Here is a 22079-nt window from a genome sequence, read left to right on the forward strand (position 1 = left end):
GGGGCACCCAGGGCTGCCAGGGCTCAAATGGCACCTGGGGAGGCTGCGGGAGCTATTTTTGTGGTGGGTTCGGATGCTCTTGGCCCGAGCGCACGGATACCTCTGGCTCCGTACCACGGGAACGCCGGGAACGCCATTACCTTTCTCCCACCGCGGGTGGGCAGCTGGGACGGCAGCTGGGTCGGTGTGAGGGGCCGTGGAGGGAACACACCGAGCTGTCCCCACCCACGGCTCATCCCGCAGACCCTGGCAGGGCTTCACCAGCACCGGGGCTGCCCAACCGGGAGCGTGGGGACCCACCGGGGGGTCAGGCAGAGCCAGCCGTGCCCCCAGATCACACCTAGCACCCCTCCGTCCCCTGGCTTTATCCCCCTCAGCGTGGCCCTCGCCATCATCGCGGACTGAAACAGGAACTTACTTCAACTGCACTTTATTGTTTTCTTAATAAACTTCCTCTCCCCTGGAGGAATATAGTGTTATAGTCGTTAGCTTATCTCTTACTTCTGCAGTCCTTAAACGCTATGCTAACAGCGATGGAGCCCAACAGGAGGAAAATAAAAACAACCCAGAAACTACGATAGAAAGGCACTTCGAGACCGTTAAAATACTGATGTCCTGGAATGTGCAACAACAAACCGACGAAGGAGCGAGGAGACGTACACCGTACACCGGCCGGGGCGGCCTGGTCGATGGCCCGCGGCCATGCCGGGGCTGTGGCAGCGCCGGGCGGCCGCCGCGCCCCGGCCCCAGGAGGGTGAGGGCAGGGAGACCGGCTCCCCGCGGGGCGCGCATGGCCGGGGGGGGCTCCTTCCAGCGGGGAGGGGGGCAGGATCGGGGAGACCCCACGCCCCGGTTCGGAGAAAGCCGTGGGCGGCAGCGGGAGGTACGCGGGACCCCCAGCGTGCGCCGGGGGGGCTCTGCCCGTGCACGCTGCCTGCTTCTGGCACTGTGGCAGCATCCTGCCCGCCCCGGTGCTGCCCGGTGGCCCGGGGGGGCTCATCGGGGAACCTCGCCGGGGGGCCGGCGCAGCCCGAGGAGCGTGTGCCCCGCCAGCCGGTGCCAACGTGCCGCCGGCAGCAGCCCTGCCGGCACCTGGAGTCCCGCCCGCGCTGCCCGCTGCCTGCATGCGCTTGCGGTACATGGTTAGGTATGAACGTAGCTAAACAGGGTGGCTCTGCCCCGGCGCGGAGCCGGCGCGGCGAGCGGCACACGCGGCCGTGTGCCTTGTCACGGGGAGGGCCGGGGAGGCGGTGGGGGGACGAGGGTGGCCGGAGGGATGCGGGCGGGCACCGGGCCGGCGTGTGCCCAGCCAGCTGGGCCTGGCACGGCAGGGACCACGCCAAGGTGCCGCGGCCATGGCACTGCCCGCAGCCATGCCGGCCAGGTGGGGTCGGACGGCACGGCCGGGCACAGCTCGGGGCTGCAGGAGCGGTCACCCCCCGCGCTGTCACCCCACCGTCCCCACGGCGGGAGGCTGGGGGCTGCAGCCCCCCATGCCGGCACCGGCGGTGCCGAGGCCTCGGGCAGGGAGACGCCGAGTCGGCGGCAGTGGATGAGCCCAACTGGGGCCCTGTCGGAGCAGGGGGCTGGTCGAGAAATAAATAGCGGCGTCTCCAGCTGCCCAGGCTGGGGGGGAGCAGGGGACCCCCCCGTACCCCCGGGGCTGCCCCCGGCGTGGGGTCACGGCCGGCTCCGGCCACCGAGGGATTATTGCTTTTCTCAGAAGAGTCCGTTCTTCTTTCGTGACGGTTAAAAGCACGAGCGAAGCCCCGCCGGGGCTGGGGGGCTGCTGGGGGGAGGAGGGGGCGATACCCCCACCCCCGGGGAGCGGGATCTGCCCGCCAGGCCGGCAGCCGGCCCCGGGCATCGTCGGACCCCCTCAATTGACGGCGGCGGGTTTGAGCAGCAGGGAGCCGGGGGGGATGAGCACCCAGCCAGGCGGCAGCGCCTCGGGGCTGCCCCCCGAGCTGACGCCGGCCGAGAGGTCGAGCACGGCCCCCGGCAGCAGCGCCAGGCTCTCGGGGGGTGCCCGTGGCCGCCCCGGCTCCGTCCTTTCGCACCTCTCCTTCCGACTCTCCGGCCCTTTGCCCGCCTTGGGTGGCCGCCCCTCGGCCCCGCTGCCCTTCTCCCCCTCGGCCTTGGCCCCACCGGCCAGCAGCGACATGACGGGTAGCCCCAGCCCCGCCGGGAAGGGCGAGGGCAGCAACGGGCTCTTGGCCAAGTTCAAGGGGCCGCCGTTGAGGGGCAGGATGGGGCCCGGCAGGGCTGGCAGGGCACCGGCAGCCCCGCAGCCCAAAGCGCTGAGGTCGAGCGGTGCCGGCGCCAAAGGGATGGGCAACGCCGGCAGCCCCGGGGGAGCGAAGAGGGCGGCGGGGTTGGGGATCACGAGCTGCGCCCCGTTAACGTAGGGCACCTCCGCCGAACCCAGGGGCGTTTTGGGAGGCGGGTGGACCTTGAGCATCTCCGGGTGCTCGGGAGAGACGAAATGGCCGTGGGCTTTGATGTGCTTGCGGAGGGAGCTGGGGTCGGTGTAGCGCTTGTGGCAGCCCGGCATCTTGCAGGAGTAGGGCTTCTCCACGTAGTGGGTGCGGGTGTGCTTGAAGCGGTCGCTGGAGTTGGAGTAACGCTTGTTGCAGCCTTCGTAGGGGCAGATGTAGGGCTTCTCGCCTGCGGGATGGCACAGCGCCGGGTCTGCCAGGGGCATGGCCGGCCCTGCCAGGTCCCCCGTGTCCCCCCCTGAGCCTCCCCGCTCCCCCCAGGCGAGCGCGGTGGCCGGCACCGACCTGTGTGCGAGCGGTTGTGGATTTTCAGGTTCTCCAGGCGGGAGAAGCTCTTGTTGCAGGTGGGGCAGCGATGCGGCTTCTCGTTGGTGTGCGTCCGGATGTGGATCAGCATCTTGTACCTGCCAGGGTCCGGGGGGGGGACGTCACCAGGGATGGCCCCAGCCCCCAGGGCATCTTCTTGTCCCCGTGCCCTGGCTACGGGGTGAGGGGACAGGGACATCCAGGCCAGCGCAGTCATCCAGCCCCCCCAGGGACCTCGCACCCCGCACCGGAGGGCTGGATGGATGGAGACCTGCACAGCCCCCAGTGCTGGGCTCCTGTCTCCCCACAGCGACTCAGAGCAGCCCCCCAGGGACCCCAGACCCCCCCCCCCCCCGGTGCCTGGAGCCCCCCCCGCCCACCTGGCATTGAAGCCCCTGCCGTGGCGGGCGCAGCCCTCCCAGTGGCAGCAGTACCCCGCGTCCTTCTCGGGTTTGACGTGGAAGTCATTGACGTGGTCCACCAGGTCTTGCAGGAGGTCAAAGAACTGGTTGCACTGTGGGTGGGAGGCGGGGGGTGAGCATGGGGGGGGGCCGGGACCCCCACCAGGGCCAGCCCCTGCCCCTCACCCCCCCAGCTCCTCCCCATACCCCACCCGCAGCAGCAGCATCTGGGGAGATGGGAATGGCCCTTTGCACACTCCCCCAACCCCATATCACCCCCCCTCCAGCCCCACATTGCCCCCCACAAGCCCCATAGAGCTCTGCCGTGGCCTTCCAGCCCCACATCCCCTCCCCAGCCCCAAAATGCCCCCACGTGTCCCCCCCATTCCCACCCCCTGCCATCCTCGCAGTGCCCCTGCGTGGTCTCCCAGCCCTTTATCACCCCCGCCAGCCCCCCTACATGGCCCCCATCACCCCCCTCAGCCCCATATCCCCCCCCAAGCCCCATAGAGCTCTGCCCTGGCCTTCCAGCCCCCCATTCCCTCCCCAGCCCTAAAATGGCCCTACGTGTCCCCCCCATCCTCACAATTCCCCTGCGCGGTCTCCCAGTCCCCCTATCACCACCCCCAGCCCTATAAAGCATTTGCATGGAACCCCCCCGCCCCATAACCCCTCCCTCTCACCCCCCAGCCCCTCCAGCCCCCCCATTGCCCCCCCCAGCCCTCCCTGCTGACCTTGGACCAGCGGCAGACGAGCTGCTTGGGCAGGGGCAGCTCGGGGGGGAGACGTTTCTCCTTGCTGGGGGGTAGGAAGGCGGCGGGGGGCAGGTGCAGGGCCCCCCCTGCTCCCAGCGGCAGGAAGAACTGGAAGGAGCTGGGAAGGCCGTCGATGTAGCGCAGGGACTGGAAATCCTGGAGCAGAGCCCAGGGAGGGCGGTGGGGGATGGGGCCAAGCCGGATGGAGACCCCCAGAGCCCCCCCCCTTTTCCCCCCACAACTCCCCCCCCCAGGGATGCGACTGGGATCGGGGTGCATGGGGGGGCCAGGCAGGACACTGACCCCAGGGTGTGTGTACACACTGCAGCGGGGCTGTGTCACCGGCAGCACCGGGCATGCCGCCGAGGTCGGGAGCACCCATCCTGGGCACAGTCCCCACCGCTGGGGACAACGCGGGGGGGGGGGACACAGCCATACTTACATGGGGGGTGAGGGGTCCGGGCAGGTCCCCGCTGCCCTGGCGCTCGGGGGAGAGCGAGGCACTGCCAGCCGGAGACTCCCCACCGGAGCGGGGCGAGAGGCTGAGGTCCACCACCGGCACAGCGGGGAAGTGTCCGTCCCGCGGCTCCACCAGCCTGGAGTGTGCCAGGAGGCCGGGGGACGGCGAGGCCGGCACGGCACGGCGACCCCCCCGGCTCCCTCCTCGGCCATCCCCGGCCGGCGGGGCGTCCAGGCGCTGGGGACCGCGGGGTCGGGGACCGGGGGGACCCCGCTTCTCCCGGGCGGCTCGCAGCTTGGAGATGCTCAGCTTGAGGTCCAGCGGCTCCTCCAGCGAATGCATGGTGCCGGGGCGGGCGCTGCGGGGGACACGCGAGGGTCACCACGGGGATGGGGGGCACCAGTGCCACCCGAAGCATCACCCCAGCCCTGTCCCGTGGGTGGCAATGCCCGTCTCTGCTCTGGGCCGGAGGCCGAGTGGGTGCTGGCGGCCACGGCGCTGGCACGGGGACGGTGCCGTCCCTTCCGGCCACCCTGCCGCGGCCCCCTCCCGCGGCGGGCAAAGGGCAGGGCACAGCACCGGGGGCCCCCCCACCGGCCCCTCGGTGTCCCCAGCGTGTCCCCTCCGTGTCGCCAAGCCCCAGGGCCAGCACAGCCCCTTGGCCCATTACCAAACTTTGCCTGGGATTGCCAAATCCCCCGGGCACCCACGGCCCTGGAGCTGCAGTGTCCCCGTTCTGCCCCCCCCCCGCCCCGTCCGTCGGTCTGTCTGTCCGTCCCTGCGGGCCTGCCCCAGCGAGGCCTTTCCCAGCAGCAGAGGAGGGCGGTGGCGGCCACCAGCCCGGCGGTGACCCGGGCGGCCGAGCCCGCTGGCCCCAGCCCCGGAGGCGGCAGAGCTTCCTCCCCCGCCGGGGCCCCTTCCCCGCCGGCCAACGCCGCTGCCTGCCGGGGCCGGGCAGGGGCTGCCTGCGGCACAGCGCGGCACGGCACGGCACGGCGTGGCGCGACTGCTGCCTGCAAGCAACCCCCACTTCCCAGGACATGGTGGGGGACCCCGACGCCCCCATGCCACTGTCCCCAGGGTGACAGCTCCGCAGTGCTAGGCTGCCCCCCGCCCCCCTCAAAACCGCCACCGCCATGGCTCGGCCGCCACACATCCGGCAGGCGGCTGAGAACGGGCAGCTCGGTGCAGGAGTGAGCGCCCAAGCCCAACCCGCGGCAGCGCTGATCCAGTCCCCCCCCCCACCCCCCCCCGGCCACCCGCATGCCCGGGGCAGGGTGGGGGCACCCGAGGGGCCGTGTCGGGGGGCACGGCGCACCCAGCACACGTGGCAGCGGGGGACACCCCCCCCCCCCCCATCCCCACCCCGCCCCGGGGGGCCCCGGCCCCCGCCCTGCCCTGCCGGCGGGGCCCCCCTGCGCTGGCGGGGGTCCAGCCCGGCTCAGACGCTGAGGAATGCGGAGGAGCCGCGGGGGGCGTGGGGCCCGGCCGGCGGGGCTGGGGACCCCCCGCTTGCACCCCTCCACCCCCAGCAGCGGTGCCCCCGTCCCGGCCGTGGGGCTGGCCCCATGGGGGGGTCCCTGGTCCAAGCTGCCATGGCGGGAGGAGCTGCCCCATAGCAGGGGCCCAGCCCTTGTGGCAGAGCCGCCCTCCCGAGCCCCCCACGGCTATGGGGCCTGCCCCACAGCAGGGGCCCTGCCCTCCAGGGGGGCCTCACCCGCGCCCCACAGCAGGGTTCCCTGCCCCATAAGGGGTCCCCACCCCGAGCCCCCCGTGCTTCTCAGGCTCCAGCCACCCCCCATGCGCCCCACAGCCTGGTGGCACAGCTCGAGGACAGACAGACGGACGGACGGCAGCACCCCACAGCTGGGGTGTCGGAGCGGCACCCCCAGCCGAGGAAGCGGGACAGGGCTCCGGCAGCCCCCCAGAGACGGGGGTCCCACGGGGGGGCCAGGCAAGGCGTCAGGGCTGGTCCCACCACGGCGGCCGTGTCCCCACATCCCCAAGGGATGGAGTTTGGGGGGTCCCGGGACGGGCGGTGCCGGGTGGGGGGCCACGGCCAGCCCCGGGTGGGGCGGGTGGGAAAGGGGCCTCCAGCCGCTGACGCCACGGCTCCCAGCGCGGCCGCGGGCGGGCAAGCAGGCAGCTGCCAAACCACGCGGCCCCGCCGCCGCCGGCGCTCCTGGGAACCAGCCCTGCTCAAGGACCGGGGCGTCGCGGGGGCCCCGCCGGGATGGGGACGGGGACAAGCCCCGCGGTGGCTTGGCCGGACGCCCCAGCACCTGCGGCCCCCGCACGAGGCCCCTGCCTGCTCCTGCCTGCTTTTTCCCCCCCGCCCCAAGGCCTCTCCTGCCTGCGCCAGGCGCTGCCAGCCCGGCCCCGGCCCAGCTTCCCCTCCGGCCGCCCAGCGAGCCCCCCCTGCCGCGCCAGTTCAAACCAGTCCAGCGTGGTGCTGGGCCCAGGGGCTTCCCAGTCCAGGCGGGTGCCACTGGGACGGAGCCCGGGCGTGGGGGGAGCCCCCTCGGCTCCACCGACCAGGCTGGGGTCCCTCAGGCCCCCCACGCTGCCCGGCCAGCCGGCGTGGCCGGGGGACCTGGGGTGACCCCGGTGCAGCCGGCAGGGTGCCAGGTCTCCGGGCCACCCTGCTGCTGGCATGGCCGGGGTGTCCCCCCTCCTCGGCCCCAGCTGCGGCACAAAACCCGCCAGGAATAGCGCGGGCGGCCACGGGACAGAGACGTCCCAGCGGCACGGTGGGCTCGGGGACGGCAGCGGCGAGGGATGCCAACGCCAGGCCCGCGTCGCCCCGAGAGGGGACGGTGACCCCAGGGCTTGGCAAGCCGGGAGCGGTGCCAGTGCTGCGGGCAGGCAGGCAGGGCTCGGCCCCCCCCTCGCCGTGGCGGCACGGCTCTGCCGGCACTTGGCAGGGCTGGCAGCGGCAGGCTGGCACCGCCACGAAGGTCGGGCAGCACCGGGAGCCCCCCGTGCCGGGGTGGCATGGGTGGGTTCGCAGGATCCGGCCCTGCTGCCTGGGTCTGCGCCATCGCCGCTGCCCGGGTCACCGTCCCCACGGCCGCTGGCAGGACACGGTCACCGCGGGACCCGCCGCCCCATCTCGTCCCACCGCCGGTGGCACTGGCACTGCTGCTCCTCACCGGAGCCCACCGGTGCCCGCCGGGGCTGGGGGGCCACATCCTGCTGGTGGCTCCAGCTTGTCACCGTCCCCCCGGCACCCGCCACCCACGCTGATGGCAGCCCCCAAAGGCGTCCCCAGGAGCGGCCGTGGCTCTGTCCCCTGGTCCCCAAGCCGAGGCCGGTGCCACGGTCCCCCCTTCCCAGGCACGTGGCGGCCATGGGGACCCTGGCGGGGGGCCGAGACCAGCCCGCTCCCCGGGGAGCGGCCCCACAGCGGTGCCACCAGTGTCACACACCCTGTCACCTCCGCGCGGGGACACGGCCGGACGGCACGGGGACGGGTCCCCAGTCACCCGACAGATCAGACCTTCGGACAGGCCCGGGTTGGGGGGACAGGGGGACGCCGGGTGGGGGTCTGCGGTCACAGCAGGGTGACACAAAGGCAGAGGGAAGGGGAGGTGGCCGCTTGCGGAGCGGTTTCTCCACACGGGGCAGGGGACGAGCCCCTGCAGCAGCGCTCGGGGACGTTGGGGACGATCAGTGGCAGCCCTTGGCCCCCGCTGCTGGTGCCTCAGGGAGGGGGTCACCCCAGCCAGGTCCCCCAAAACCCCCCCGTGCCAGCGTACCCTCGCTCAGCCACCCCACACCTCCGCCCCACGAGGCCGTGGGACCGGCAGCCCCCGGTGACGGGGACCCCTTCGCCCTCCCGACACGGCGGGGACACGGGTGGGTCCCCAGGGGTGGCCGTCACCGGGGGCAAAGCCACCGAGCACGTCCCCGCCGCAGCCCCCGCCCCGCGGCCAAGGTCAGGACACCCGCCCTGGGCACGGGGGGGACGGCGGGTGACAGCCACCCCCCTGTCACCAGTGGGCAGCAGGGGGGGGTCCCCCTCTTTGCACCCCCCCCCCCGGGGGCCCCCACCGCCTCCCCCCGGTGCCCCGGGGCTGCAGCGGGGCCACGTCCCCATGTCCCCCCCAAACCCCCCCTATGGCGGGGGGGCTGCAGGTGCCCGGCCAGGGACCCCCGCTCCCCCCGGGGCAGGGTCCCGGCGGTCCCCGGGTGTCCCCCCCACCCCCGGTGGTGGCGGCGGCGGCATCATCATCATCACCATCATCATCATCATCACCCCCCCCTCCTCCTCCTCCTCTCCCCCCCCTCCCCACGGGCGCGGCGGCGCGACAAAGCGCCGGGCCCCGGTGCGCGATCGTACCTGCGGCGGGGGCTCAACGCCGGCGGCGGGCGGGGAGCGGGGCGGGGAGCGGGGCTTGGCGGAGCGGGCCCCCCCGCTGCCGGGCCGCCGGGCCGCTCCGCCACATCTGCAGGGGCTGGGGGCGGCGGCAGCGGGGCTCTGCCTGCCCCCCCCCCCCCCGGTTCCCCCCCCCCCGGGTGGCGGCGGCGGCGGCGGAGGGCGGCGGCGGCGGGGCGGGGGCTCTGCCCGCCGTGATTTATGGCCGCTCCGCACCGACCGGCCCGGCCCCGGCTGCGGGCGGGAGTTGGGCGGGGGCCGGGGCCGGCCCCTCCCCGCCGCGGGGGGCACCGGGGGGCACGGTGGAGGGGAGGGGGGGGGACACCCCGCCCCGTGGGGGGGGGGGGGGCGCGCACGGACACGCGGGGACACCCCCCCCCCCCAAGGTCACCCCGGCGCTGCGGCAGAGCCGGTGCCCCCCCCCCGGGTGTGTCCGTGTGTCCCCCCCCCGGGGACGTGGCGGGGTGGGGGGGCGGGCGCGGCGCCCACCGGAGCGGCCGGGGCCGGCGGCGGGGGGGTGCGGGGGTGGTCACACCGGAGGGGGGGGATCCCCCTCCCCGCAAGAGCGGCGCCCGCCGCGTGACGTCACAGAGCGCGGCTGGCGTCACGCCTGGCGGGGGCCTCCCTGCATGACGTCACCCGGGGGGGGTGACGGGGAGGAGGGGGGGGGGTGTCCCGGGGCGGCGGGGCCGCGGCTCCTTCCGGCGGCAGGATGTGGCGGGGCCGGCCCGGATGCTGCAGCCCGCCCCGGCGGGGGGAACTCCCTCCCCGGGGCCCGCGGGGGCGGGGGGACGCTGGCCCACGCGGGTGGCCGGGGGCACGCCCCACCCGAGGGGGGGGGGGGGGCTATGGCCCCCCAACAGCCCCGCCGCAAAATGGGGGGGGACACACGGCGGGGGCGGCGCTGGCCGACGCGGGGGGGAGCTGAACCCACTCGTGTTTGGGTTTTTTGCGGGGGGGGAGCTGCTGTGTCCCCAGCAGTGACCCCTCCTCCCCGGGCCGGCGGCTGCGGGCCGCTGCCACCACGTTTTCATCCTTTATTCCTCTTTTTAAGTTTTTTTTCCCCCAAAATGGAGGGGGGGGGTGAACCCCCATGTCTCTGCCCCCGGGCTGAGGTGGGGTTTGGGGGGTGCGTGCAGGGGGGGCTTGGATGCCACCCACGGCGGCGGTGGCCCCGGTGGGGACGGGGACATGCGGCGGTGACAGGGTGGCTCGGTGTCCCCTTCCCTTCGGGCCACCGGTGCCCCTCCACCGGGCGCCAGCATCACCGCGCTCCCCCCGTCCCAAAGCCCCCCCGGGTGGGGGGCACCCCGGGGACACCCCCGTCCCCCGCCGCACAAGGGCAGGGATGGCCGCCGGCACGGTTTTGGAGACCCCTCCGGCTGCTTGGCAGCGGTGGGGGGGGGTCCAGGGGTGGCAGGAGGCCACAGGGGGTGGCAGGGGGCCATGGCGGAGGGCGGGGGTCCCTTCGTGCCCCCCAGCTCCGGATGGTGGCCCACTGCCCGCGCCGAGCAGCCGGGCGATGCCGCGGCCTGGCCGGATCCTGCCGGAACGCTGGCTGCCAACGCCTGGCCCCCGGCCAGCCTGGGGGAGACACGGCGGGGGGGGGACACACACGGGTGTCCCCGCACCGTGGGGGGACACCCCAGCCCCCCACGGCGAGGCCTCCCACGGAGGGGACGGGCAGGGGCCCAGCGGGATGGGGACGGGCAGGGACCAGGCAGAACCTGTCCTGCCAGCTCCGGAGCGGGGCTGGGCCGGGGGGGCTCGGGGGGGGGTGCTGAGCCCACCCTGCGCTGCAGGGCCCGATCCTGCCCACCCAGGGGGCCAGGCCGGCTCCGGGACCCCCACCCCCCCCCTCGGTGGCTCCCCGTGTCCTCGCTCCGGTGGCCCTGGCCCCACGCAGGCAGTGCTGGGGGGGGGGATTTGGGCAGGGGGGGAGCAGGGATTGCCCAGCCCCCTGCAAGGCCCGGGGGGTCCCCGAGGTCCCGCATGGCTCCTGCCAGCCCCCCACCAGCCCCCTGTTCCCCGCCAGCCCCCCCGGTCCCTGCCAGCCCCCCCAGTCCCTGCCAGCCACGTCACCCCTGTCACCCCAAACCCCTGAGCCCCATGGCAGCCCCAGGGCGCAGGCAGCGCTGGGCAGGGTGCCTGGGCTGGGCTGGGCTGGAATGGGATAGGATGGGATGGGATGGAATGGGATCAGGTGGGATGGGGATAGGACAGGCCAGGATGGGGTGGGGTGGGGTGGGGTGGGATGGGGTGGAAAGGGCTAGGATGGGATGGGACAGGATGGGAATAGGGCAGGATGGAATGGGACAGGATGGGATGGGGATAGGATGGATGAGATGGGGATAGGATAGGATAGGATAGGATAGGATAGGATAGGATAGGATAGGATAGGATAGGATAGGATAGGATAGGATAAGATGGTACAGGGATAGGATGGGGCAGGATGGGATAGGATGGGATAGGATAGCTTAGGGATAGGACAGGATGGGATAGGATGGGATAGGGCAGGATGAGATGGGACAGGTTGGGATAGGATAGCATAGGGCTGGACAGGACGGAACAGGATGGGATGGGGACAAGACAGATCAGGATAGGATGGTATGGGATAGGACAGGATTGGATGGGAATAGGGCAGGATGGGATGGGATCAGATAGGATGAGATAGCATAGGACAGGATAGGGATAGGACAGGATAGGACAGGATGGAATGGGACAGGTTCGGATGAGGTTGGACAGGATGGAATGGGATGGCATGGGGACATGACAGGACGGCATAGGACAGGATAGGGACAGGACAGAATGGGATAGGATAGGGACAGGATGGGATTGGATGGGGACAGGATGGGATAGGACGGGTTAGGATAGGATGGGATAGAGTAGGATAGGACGGGATGGGGACAGAACACGATGGGATAGGATGGGATGGGACAGGGTAGGATGAGGTTGGTCAGGATGGAATGGGATGGCATGGGGACATGACAGGATGGGATACGATGGGATGGGGACAAGACAGGTCAGGATAAGATAGGATAGGGATAGGATGGGGATGGGATAGGGACAAGACAGGTCAGGATAGGATAGGATAGGATAGGATAGGATAGGATAGGATTGGATGGGGATAGGGCAGGATAGGATGGGATGGGGACAGGACAGGATGGGATAGGGATGGGATAGGGATGGGATAGGGTCAGGACAGGATGGGATTGGATGGTGTTAGGGCAGGATGGGATGGGATAGGGACAGGATGGGATAGGATAGGATGGGATAGGATAGGATAGGGACAGGACAGAATGGGATGAGATAGGGACAGGACAGGATGGGACAGGATAGGATAGGATAGGATAGGGTAGGGTAGGATAGGATAGGATAGCAATGGGATAGGATAGGGATGGGATAGGGACAGGACAGAATGGGATAGGGACAGGACAGGATGGGATTGGATGGGGATAGGGCAGGATGGGACAGGATAGGATAGGATAGGGTAGGATAGGACAGGATGGGGACAGGATGGGATGGGATGGGACAGGATAGAATGGGATGGGGACAGGACAGGTCAGGATAGGATAAGGTAGGACAGGATGGAGCAGTATAGGGACAGAACAGGATGGGATTGGATGGGGATAGGATAGGATGGGATAGGGTAGGATAGGATGGGATGGGGACAGGACAGGACGGGATGGGGACAGGACAGGTCAGGATAGGATAAGGTAGGACAGGATGGAGCAGTATAGGGACAGAACAGGATGGGATTGGATGGGGATAGGATAGGACGGGATAGGGTAGGATAGGATGGGATGGGGACAGGACAGGACGGGATGGGATGGGATAGTATGAGCTGGGACAGGACGGGATGGAGCCGGGGCAGGATGGGGTGAGGTGGGATGGGTATAGGACGTTATGGGGACAGGACAGGTTGGGGTCGGATGGGACGGGACGGGGAGAGGAGAGGTCGGGGCGGGCTGGGAGGAGGCAGGACGGGACGGGAGCCCCCCCCGTGCCCGGGGTGGGGGGTGGCGGTGCCGGGATCGCTCCCTCCCCGCCCCCCTCCCCCTCCCCGCGCCCTCCTTTGTTTACATGGGCCGGTGCTGGCGGAGGCGGCGCCGCCGGGGGCGGGGGGAGGCGGCGGCGGGCGGGCGGGAGCCGCCGCGCTCGCACCAGCTGTTTCCCGCCTTGAGCCGCAGGCAGAGGCCGCCGGAGCCGGAGGAACCGGAGCCGGGCCCGGTTGCTTCTTTCCCCCCCCTCCCCTCCCCTCCCCTTCCTCCCCGGTATGGAGTACTTCATGGTGCCGGCCCAGAAGGTGCCCTCCCTGCAGCACTTCAGGAAATCCGAGAAGGAGGTCATCGGCGGGCTCTGCAGGTGGGGGAGCGGGGGAGACGGGGGGGGGGGGGGACACCCCCGGCTTGGGGGGGGGGGAAAAGGGCTTAAAAACGGGATTTTTGGGAGGGTTTGGAAGGGGTGGGGTGATGGCGGTGGGGGCGCGGGGGGAGCGGCGCGGCCGCCGCAGCCCCGCCGCCCGCACGTGGTCCCGGCCGCGCACATGGGGCCGGGCGGCCGCGCCGGGCCGGGGGGAGCGGGGCCGGGCCCGCGGCCCCCGCGGGGGGCGGGTGGGCCCCGGGAGGGGGGGAAGGGGTGTTGAATGGAGGGGGGGGGGGTCCGGCGGGGCGTGCGTGGGGTGGGGGGGGTGTGTGTTTACTGCCGGGCCTGGCCGTGACTCTGCAGCCCTCCCGGAGGAGGCGGGTCGCGGCCGGGGCTGCCGGGACATGTAGTGCGGGGAGGCGGCGGCACAAAGCCCGGGGAGAGGGAGCGGGGGAGCCCCGCTGGAGCGGGGGACTCCCCCCCCCCCCCCCCCCGTACACACACGGACACCCCGGCCCCGGGGACGGGGTTGGAGCCACGGGGCTGCGCGGGGCCTGGCGGGGAGGCGGCGGCGGGCGGGCCCCGGCCACGCGTGGGGGGCGGCCCCCGGTGCTGCGGGCCCCGCGGGGCGGCCGAGGATCCCCCCCGGCCCCGCTCCGCGCCCTGCCCCGCCGGGGGGGGCCCCGAGCGGCCGGGCCCTGCCGCGCCTGGGCGGGGGGGGGGGGGGGGCAGGCCCACGCCCCGTGGGGCAGCCCAGGCCCGTGCGGTCCCCGTGGGGTCGCCGTGGGGCAGCTCGGGGCCCGGTGTGGGGCAGCCCCCAGCAGCCAGGCCCCGCTCCACGTGTGGGGTGGCCCAGGCCCCTCCAGGCCCAGCCCACAGGCTCCTCCGTGGGGCCGGCCCTGCCCCACGGGCCCCCCCCCCCCCCGCGGCCCTGCCCCACCTCCCCGCCTCGGGGTGCCCACGCCTGAGGGCCCCCGGTGGGTGCAGCTGTGGGGCAGGGACGCGGGGCGGCTTCGGCGGGGTCCCCCCACGTTAGTCACTGCGGTGGGCTCGTAGCCTGGGTGGGAGGGCAACCGCCTGGGGCGGGGAAATGGGGCGCCATCCTGCCCAGGGCTGGGGGGCTCCGTGGCCCCACCGGTGTGGGGCAGAGCTCGGGGGGGGGGGAGCCTCACTGCCTTTCCACCGCCCCGAGCCCCGGGGACGCCCTGCCTGGAGCTGTGGGAGCTCAGGGACACCCTGCCCCTGAGCGTGGGGACACCCTGCCTGCGAGCCCCCGGAGCTGGGGGCTGCCCTGCCTGCGAGCCCGGGGTGCTGGAGGACACCCTGCCTGTGAACTTGGGTATACCCTGCCCGCGAGCTCGGGGACAGCCTGCCTGCAAGCTTAGTGAGCTTGGGGATTGCCCTTTGTGCAAGCGTGGGGACGCCCTGCCTGCGAGCTCGGGGATACCCTGCTTGTGAGCTTGGGGACGTCCTGCCTGTCACCTCAAGATGCTCGGGGAACCCTGCCTGCAAGCTTGGGGACACGCTACCTGCGCGGCCGTGCCTCCCCTGCCCACCAGCGCAAACCAGAGCGGTAGTTGTGGGCAGCAGCGGGCAGAGCAGGCGTCTGCCACGGGCCTGCCGAGCCCCCAGCCTCCTCGCCAGGCAGCGGCGGCTCTGACACCACCGTGGGTTTGTTTCCATCCAGGTCCAGGCGAGCGTGACGTCCCCGCCGGCTGTGCCGGGGCGGGAAGGACCAAATTCTACTCACCCAACCCAAACCCCGCAGCACCGGCACTGGCCTGGGGGCTTCTCTCCTGTGCCAGGGCTCCGATGGGTGCCACCCGCTCCCCCTGCCTCTGTCCTGCCCCATCCCTGGCGGTGCTGAGTGCCACGCCAGCTTCTGAATCCATGGTTTTTTTCCCCCTTTCCGTATTTCGCTGTCACTTCTCAGGTCTCTTCCCAGGAAGAGCAGCTGAGGCAGGTTGCGGGAGGTCTGCCGGCGAGGAAGCAGGCTCTTCCTCCTTCCCCGGTATTTAAGAAACCACTTCCGCGCTGCCCGGTCCTGGGCCTCTCCGTCCCATTCCCCTCGCACGGCCACGGCTGGCGGTCCGACATCCCGGAGCGGTGCTCCGGCCACCTCCCCAGCCCCAGCAGGCACCACTGCAGGGAGACGGGGGACAGATCCTGCCTGTATGAAGGGACGACGTCCCCGAGACCTGCCGGGGTTTAGCATGTTTTGGGGATGAGTTTGGGGCTGGTTTTTGGCCGGGGACGGCCACCACCGGATGGGAGCCCTGTGCCTCCATCCCACCGCAGGCAGCTCTTGGTCCACGCGGCAGACGGCTGCTCCTCGCGAGTGGGGCAGACCCCCAGGCACCCATCCCAGCTCCGCACCCCCCTGGACACCCACTGGGAGCTGCACGGGAGGGATCCAGTGCAGCGGGTGCTTGGCACCCGGTGCCAGCCTGCACTGGGACACTGCCTTGGCGGCTGGGGATAGATGTATTCCCCGTCCCCCTTGGGCTGAGCCGGGATCCTTCCCCGTCCCCCTTGGGCTGAGCCGGGATCCTTCTCTGTCCCCATCCCTCCGGGCTGAGCCAGGATCCGTCCCCATCCCTCCAGGATGAGCCGGGATCCGTCCCCATCCCTCCAGGATGAGCTGGGATCTTTCCCCGTCCCCGTGTATCTCGGAGGAGTTGCGGTGCGTTCCGTGGTCGCATCAGGTGATGGGGTGGCCTGGGAGCCCCCGGGCGCTGCCTGGGCACACGGCGGTGCTGCGAGCAGGGCTTGGCTTTGCACCTTAGACCTCCCAAACCTCCGCCGTTCCTCCATGGCCTCGCCAGGACGGCAGGGAGGGCAGGACACCAGGCTTTGCTTTCCAGCCCAGTGCTGGCAAGGCGCTGGGTAGGACGGTCCTGTCTCCCCATCCCGGAGCCGCCGGGCACCTGGGCGGGAGGCCGAAGCCCATCTTATCTCGCCTCGCGCCGGCAGCCCGGCTCTTGTGTTTAGTCTTCGGTGCCTCGCGGCATCCCTGGCGCCGGCGGCCTGACTTGCAGCCGGTGGGTGCTGGGTGCTTGCGTGCACCCCAGAGAATGCTGCCGCTGGCAGCAGCGGGGAGGCGAAATGGCCGGCGGCGTGGCAGGGGCTGCCGGTCGCGTCAGTTCGGCGTAATGGCCAGCTATTGCCCCGGTGCTTGGCTTACTAATTGCCGGCGCTGGCCACTGCCTGGCGGGCTCGCCATCCCCATGATCCAAAACCCTTGCCAAGATTCGGTCACCCTTCTCCTTGGGCTGTCTCGGGGCAAAAGCGGGGTGTGGGTGAAGAAGCTGGACCCCCACAGCGGTGGGCTGTGCTTGGGGGGCCCTGTGCCCTGGACCCACAGGCGCTGGCCTTGGCCGGCCGGAGCCCTCCCCGCCGCCATCCCCGCTTGCTGCCGGCGGCGTCGCCGGCTCTGGGAGGCATTTCCCGGCCCATCTGCGGGGCGAGGGCGCGGGGGGCGAGGAGGCGGCGGCGGCAGGAAGCAGGCAGGAGCTGCGGCTTGGGGTGGGACGGGGGCTTCTCTGCTGGGAGCTGTCATCTGGAAGCCATCAGCGGGGCGGGAGGGAGGGAGCCGCCTTCCCGGGGCCACACACACCGGCTGGCCCCGCGGGGACGCGGCCGGCTGGCCCGCAGCCTCCCTCGCCTGCCCGGGGGTCCCCGCCGTGCCCTGCCTTCCCCTCGGCTCCCCTTGCTCAGGCTTGCCGCCGGCGCTCGTGTCCGAGCCCGGTGGAGCCGGGGGGTGCAGCGGGGCCACCATTAGGTCGATGCATCCCCCAGAGCTTTGGATACAGGGCTGGAGAAACCCACCCACCTGCTTTTGTGCTCGCCAGTGCCGCGGCCATCGTCCCCTCCGTGTTTCTCGTGGTGGCTTGGCATCGTCATTGCAAAACGAGGGGGGACACATCGGGGGCGAGCCGGCGGCAGGGGTGCAGCCCCCTCCTCCCTAACCCCGTGCCTCTCTCGCAGCTTGGCCAACATCCCGTTGACTCCGGAGACCCAGCGGGACCAGGAGCGGCGGATACGCAGGGAAATCGCGAACAGCAACGAGAGACGGCGGATGCAGAGCATCAATGCTGGCTTCCAGTCTCTGAAAACCCTCATCCCACACACGGACGGGGAGAAGCTCAGCAAGGTGAGCGGGACGTCACCGGGGCTGCGGTGATGCGGATGCCGGTCCTGCATGTGGAGGTTTTCGGTGTTGCTTGTTGGGCAGGACAGGGCTGTAAGAGTAATTGGGGGTATTTGCATATGTTAATTCAGCGATGGAGGTCTGTCCTGAGGAGGTTTCCTCGGTGGGAGTGGGTGTGCATCGCAAACCTGGCGTCCTGGAGCGGGCTGGGTGCGTGTCACAGCACCCCGGGAGCAGGGTGGCCTGTGCCTGGGTGACAAGGTGGCCCCACTGCGGAGGGGAGCGGGGTGAGGAGGTGGCACTCGGCAGCCGATCGGGTTCCCGAGATGCGTGAACTGGAGGTTCACCGTGGTGGAAATCCCAGGGGAGACCCGGGGGTGAAGCAGACCCTGGATGGAGATGCGGGGGCCAGGCAAGGAGCAGTGCTGCTGCCTTCCAGGCAGGGAGGGAGCTCGGTAGGAGCGGGGCTTGGGGGGACACCGGGGTCTGTCCTGCCTCAGCGTGCCCCTCCCGGCTCTCCCGCAGGCAGCCATCCTCCAGCAGACGGCCGAGTACATCTTCTCCCTGGAGCAGGAAAAGACTCGGCTACTGCAGCAGAACACCCAGCTCAAGCGGTTCATCCAGGTAGGGCCTGCTGGCGCGCCCCGGGGACGGGACGGGACGGGAGGGGACGGGACAGTCCCAGCTGGCCAGGGAGGAGATGTCATCGCTGTTCCTTGGGGTCAGAGTGAGACCCTCTGCCCTAAAGCCGGGAAATGGAGATGTTTCACACCCTCCTGGCAGGGCAGGGGAGCCCTGTTCAACCCGGCATCCCTTACCTGGCAGGGAGAGAAGGGCTGGGGTCCCATTTTCTATTTGGGATATCAGGGTACGGCCCGGTGGCATCTCTGGCTCTGGGGTGGCCTGGTTGAACCGCCCTGGGTGCCACGGTGTGAGAAGCGGGTCTGCACAAGGCTGGCGGGGCGTGAGGACCAGGAGGGTGGGCACGCACAGGGTGCAGGAGCCTGCTCACCCCCAGGCTGTGCCGCCCCTATAGATGAAGGCATCGACCCCTTGTGCTGCCCGTGTCCCCAGGGAGTCCCTTCCCTGCAGGGAGCTGTGTTGGGGGGTGGCCGAGGGGGTGGCATCACCCAGACGTGGTCTGGATGGTGGGGAGAGCATCAGGGCCGGTCCCCCGTCCCCTGACGCTGCATCCCCACGGCAGGAGTTCAGCGGCTCCTCCCCGAAACGGCGACGGGCGGAGGACAAAGACGAGGGGATCGGTTCGCCGGACATCTGGGAGGATGAGAAGGCCGAAGATCTGCGGCGGGAGATGATCGAGCTCCGACAGCAACTGGACAAGGAGCGTTCGGTCCGCATGATGCTGGAGGAGCAGGTGAGACCACGCGGGGCCGGATCCGGCTGCGGCACTGCCGCCTGTGCGGCACCGCGCTGGCTGTGCACAGGGCAGGCTCGCCCTCTAGCGGGCTGTGCCACAGCCGTGCTGGAGCCCCCTGGGGACACTGGCGCTGTCGCGGTGTCACGGGCCATCTGCTCTGGCTACCTCAGCTCCATGCTTGGCCATGGGCTCTCCGGCTCTGCTGCGTCCACCCCACGGGGACCCTGCCCGGTGGGGCTCAGGGGGTGCCGTGCCGGGAGCAGGCTGGGCTCCCCACCGACATCAGGGCTCTCTCGGCCGGCAGGTTCGCTCCCTGGAGGCCCACATGTACCCCGAGAAGCTGAAGGTGATCGCTCAGCAAGTGCAGCTCCAGCAGCAGCAGGAACAGGTGAGGTTGCTGCACCAGGAGAAGCTAGAGCGCGAGCAGCAGATCCGAACCCAGGTGAGTGCGCGGACGCCGCCCCAACCCACCCTGGCCGTAGCCCACCCGTGGGGACACGGTAGCCTCCCGCCCCCCGAGCAGTGCAGCCAGGCGCAGTGGGTGGTGAAATACAGGGGTTCAGGGCGGTTTGGTGATGTGCCTGGCACCTTCCGTCCCTTAGGGCTGGCTGGGATGGACACCGGTGTCCCGGCAAAGCTCTCACCCTCAGGGAATTGGGCCCTTGCCCTCAAGGGGTCTGCGCTCATGGGCACCCCATGTGTTGTGGGGGGATCATGGCTTGGACCATGCTGTGGCGGCTTCCAAGCGGCTCCATTCCCTGACACGGAGGGCTTTGTACGTGGAAGGTTGCTTTCTGGTGGGCAGGGATTCAGCTTGGCATTAGCGAGCCCGCAGCTTTCCAAGGCTGTGCCGGGAGGTGCCGGGTCTGTCCGCCCCCAACTCGCCCTCCATGGTGCCACATCCCTCCCTGCTAGGCTCTGGGCACGGGTGGAGAGCAGCTCCCGCTCCGGTGAGCTGTAGTCCTGCTCCAGCTCCCGCTGGCCACGTTTCCTCGCCCTCGGGCGATGAACGGGCATCCTTCGCGTCCGCAGGTGATGCCAGCAGTCACAACGGCACCACCGCCAGCGGTTGATGCAGCTCGTGCTCCCTGTGCCGGAGTGAGTGGTTTGCAGTGGCGTGGATGCCAACCCCATCCCTGGGGGTTCACCTCTCGCTGGGTGACTCCCGCTGAGTTTTGGGGACCCCCAAACTCCTCCCTGCCACCCTCCAGGCTGGGAAAGGGGAGCAGGCGAGCTGGCAGGCAGCGCTGCCGGGCAGGACTGTGGGGATGGGAGCCTTCAGCCTTTCCCCCCGGCACAGTTGGATTTGCTGACGGTGGGGGGAGCCTTACGCCAACCTGGTGCTGGAGGCGAGCGCGGTGCCGGCACCCGGTCCTTGCTCGCTGCCGCCCTCAAGCTCAGCCCGGGGGGACGCCGGCCTGGGGAGCTTCAAAGGGAGGGAGAAGAACGAGCTTCCTCCCTCCTTTGGCTTCTGCGGAGCTGTGTCCCCGCAGGATCCCCGCCGGCCGCCTCCCGGGGAAGTTCAGCCTATTTTTAGGTGAACTCTCCTTAGCCTCCTGCTAGGGCGGATCTTCCCATCCGCTCTTTTAATGAGGATCTCCAAGGGGTGCGGCGGGTTCCCGGCTGCGCAGGTCAGGGGGGAGGGCTGGCACTTGCCTCTCCTGGCTTAAAAGCCCAAATCTTTCCCCCTTCGGGATACGGGGAATGCTTCACGTTCCGCTCTGCCAAAGCTAAGGTGATGGCACTCTCAGCTGGCATCCTCTCGCGTCCATCTGGGATGGGTGAACTGGAGCAGCCGAGCTGCTGCTTCAGCTTTTATGGGCTCTGGAAGGAGTTTGGGCTCCGTAAACAAGCGTGATCAAGCTGACCAGGGGGGGTTTTGCTTCTCTCCCCAGCTCCTGCCATCACACGCTCCCCCAGCGCCCACCCACCACCCCACTGTGATCGTTCCAGCGCCGCCTCCCTCCCATCACGTCACCGTGGTCACCATGGGCCCGTCCTCGGTCATCAACACAGTCTCCACGTCCCGGCAAAACCTGGACACCATCGTTCAGGTAAGGGGGGGACCGAGGAGGATGGTGGCAGGGGGGCTTTAGGGGGTCCATAACCCCCCTTGCGTGCGTCGGAGGGGGGGATGCGATGTCCTGACGGCCGGTGGTTGCCCTCGGCAGGCGATCCAGCACATCGAGGGGACGCAGGAGAAGCAGCTGCAGGAAGAGGAGCAGAGACGCGCTGTCATCGTGACGCCGGCGCGCGCCTGCCCCGAGCCCTCCGCCTCCGACACCGCCTCCGACACCGAGGGCAACGACAGTGACTCCATGGACCAGAGCAAAGAAGAGCCCTCGGGGGACGGGGAGCTGCCCTGACACCCCCTGGCCGGCAGCCGGGGAGGGGAGCCGGGGCGGGGGGGGGGAAACGTCAGAGAATATGCTGAAATTTTTAAAAAATACAACGCGATTTGGGTCTCTTTTATGACCTTTTTCCAATACTGTAAAGCAGAGTGCTAGAAGCAGGCAAAGGTCACCCTTCAGCTCCCGGGGGGGCGGCTCGGTGGGGGGGCGGGCGCTCGAGGGGGGCCACAACGGGACGCGGGGGGCTCGGGGCGCAGTGGGATGGCGGCGGGGGGGTGTTGGGGATGGGGGGGTCGCAGCCACCCACCCCGTTTTATCACCACCCCCACCCCCCCCCGCCGACCCACGGGGAATCCTGCCAAGCCGGCAGCAGCCCCGGCGTTCCCGATGATGTTCCCTTGGGCCGGGGCCTTCGGTTGGGATCTTAATTTCATTTTTTTCCTTTTTTGTGTTGTTGTTTTTTTTTTTAATTAAATGTTCGTTTTTAAGCAGGGGGGAGATGCCAAGTGACACGGCAGCAAAGGTGGGACAGGGACCCCCGGCTTCAGGGTACAACCAGCCCCACCACGGCTCCCGCACCCCACATGGGGCAGGGAAAACCCCTTTGGAGAGTAAAAAAATCCCGGGATTATGCCCATCGGAGCACAGGCAGGAGGGCCGGCACGTGTCACCTGCCCGGCATTTCCAACGCCTGCCTCCCCAGCACGGGGATTGTGGTTTGGGGGCTGATTTTACACCCCCATCCCTGTCCCCGTCCCTTCCCGATCCCTGTCCCCCCCCCCATCCCGCTCCCATCCCTCCTTTAAGCACTTAATCCGGTTTGCGGGGTCTGTCAGCTCCGAAGAGCTTTTCTATTTTGTGATTGTGTCGCTTGGGTCTGTCGTGGCGGGCGGGGGGGTCCCCATTTTGTGCGTCCCCCCCCCCTCGCCCCCGCCGCCCCCCCGCCCGGCTGTAGGGTTTTAGGCCAGTCGTGTGTAGAGCCTCGGTGGTATTTGGTAGGTTCCCCCCCAGCCGCAGCTGTTTCTCGGTTCCTTTCC

General features: G+C 70.3%; 2 protein-coding genes across 2 annotated transcripts; one reads left to right on the top strand and one right to left on the bottom strand.

Moving 5' to 3' along the window:
* Positions 1 to 98: 98 nt before the first annotated feature.
* Positions 99 to 8894, bottom strand: GLIS2 (GLIS family zinc finger 2). Its single transcript, XM_082314078.1, has 6 exons — positions 8763 to 8894; positions 4403 to 4778; positions 3940 to 4116; positions 3185 to 3318; positions 2784 to 2902; positions 99 to 2667 (listed from the first exon to the last, which is right to left on the bottom strand). Exons 2-6 carry the CDS (start codon positions 4760 to 4762, stop codon positions 1880 to 1882), a joined length of 1578 nt encoding a protein of 525 aa, XP_082170204.1. The 5' UTR covers positions 4763 to 4778; positions 8763 to 8894; the 3' UTR covers positions 99 to 1879.
* A 4155-nt stretch (positions 8895 to 13049) lies between these two features.
* TFAP4 (transcription factor AP-4) lies at positions 13050 to 21079 on the top strand. Its single transcript, XM_082312154.1, has 7 exons — positions 13050 to 13163; positions 17151 to 17316; positions 17839 to 17937; positions 18518 to 18688; positions 18996 to 19133; positions 20587 to 20745; positions 20863 to 21079. The coding sequence occupies exons 1-7, from the start codon at positions 13075 to 13077 to the stop codon at positions 21055 to 21057; spliced, it is 1017 nt and encodes a 338-aa protein (XP_082168280.1). The 5' UTR covers positions 13050 to 13074; the 3' UTR covers positions 21058 to 21079.
* The last annotated feature ends 1000 nt before the right edge of the window (positions 21080 to 22079 follow it).

Source organism: Platalea leucorodia (genome assembly GCF_965183815.1).
Source record: "Platalea leucorodia genome assembly, chromosome: 5".
NCBI classification, from domain to species: domain Eukaryota; kingdom Metazoa; phylum Chordata; class Aves; order Pelecaniformes; family Threskiornithidae; genus Platalea; species Platalea leucorodia.

Bases quoted from the DNA above. Each gene is read 5' to 3' on its own strand.
- GLIS2 (XM_082314078.1), bottom strand. From the start codon at position 4,762: ATGCATTCGCTGGAGGAGCCGCTGGACCTCAAGCTGAGCATCTCCAAG. The intron at 3,319-3,939 runs GTCAGCAGGGAG...TCCCACCCACAG, and splicing joins TCGTCTGCCGCTGGTCCAAG to TGCAACCAGTTCTTTGACCT. The intron at 2,903-3,184 runs GTGGGCGGGGGG...GGACCCTGGCAG, and splicing joins GGCAGGGGCTTCAATGCCAG to GTACAAGATGCTGATCCACA.
- TFAP4 (XM_082312154.1), top strand. From the start codon at position 13,075: ATGGAGTACTTCATGGTGCCGGCCCAGAAGGTGCCCTCCCTGCAGCAC. The intron at 13,164-17,150 runs GTGGGGGAGCGG...CCTCTCTCGCAG, and splicing joins GTCATCGGCGGGCTCTGCAG to CTTGGCCAACATCCCGTTGA. The intron at 17,317-17,838 runs GTGAGCGGGACG...GCTCTCCCGCAG, and splicing joins ACGGGGAGAAGCTCAGCAAG to GCAGCCATCCTCCAGCAGAC.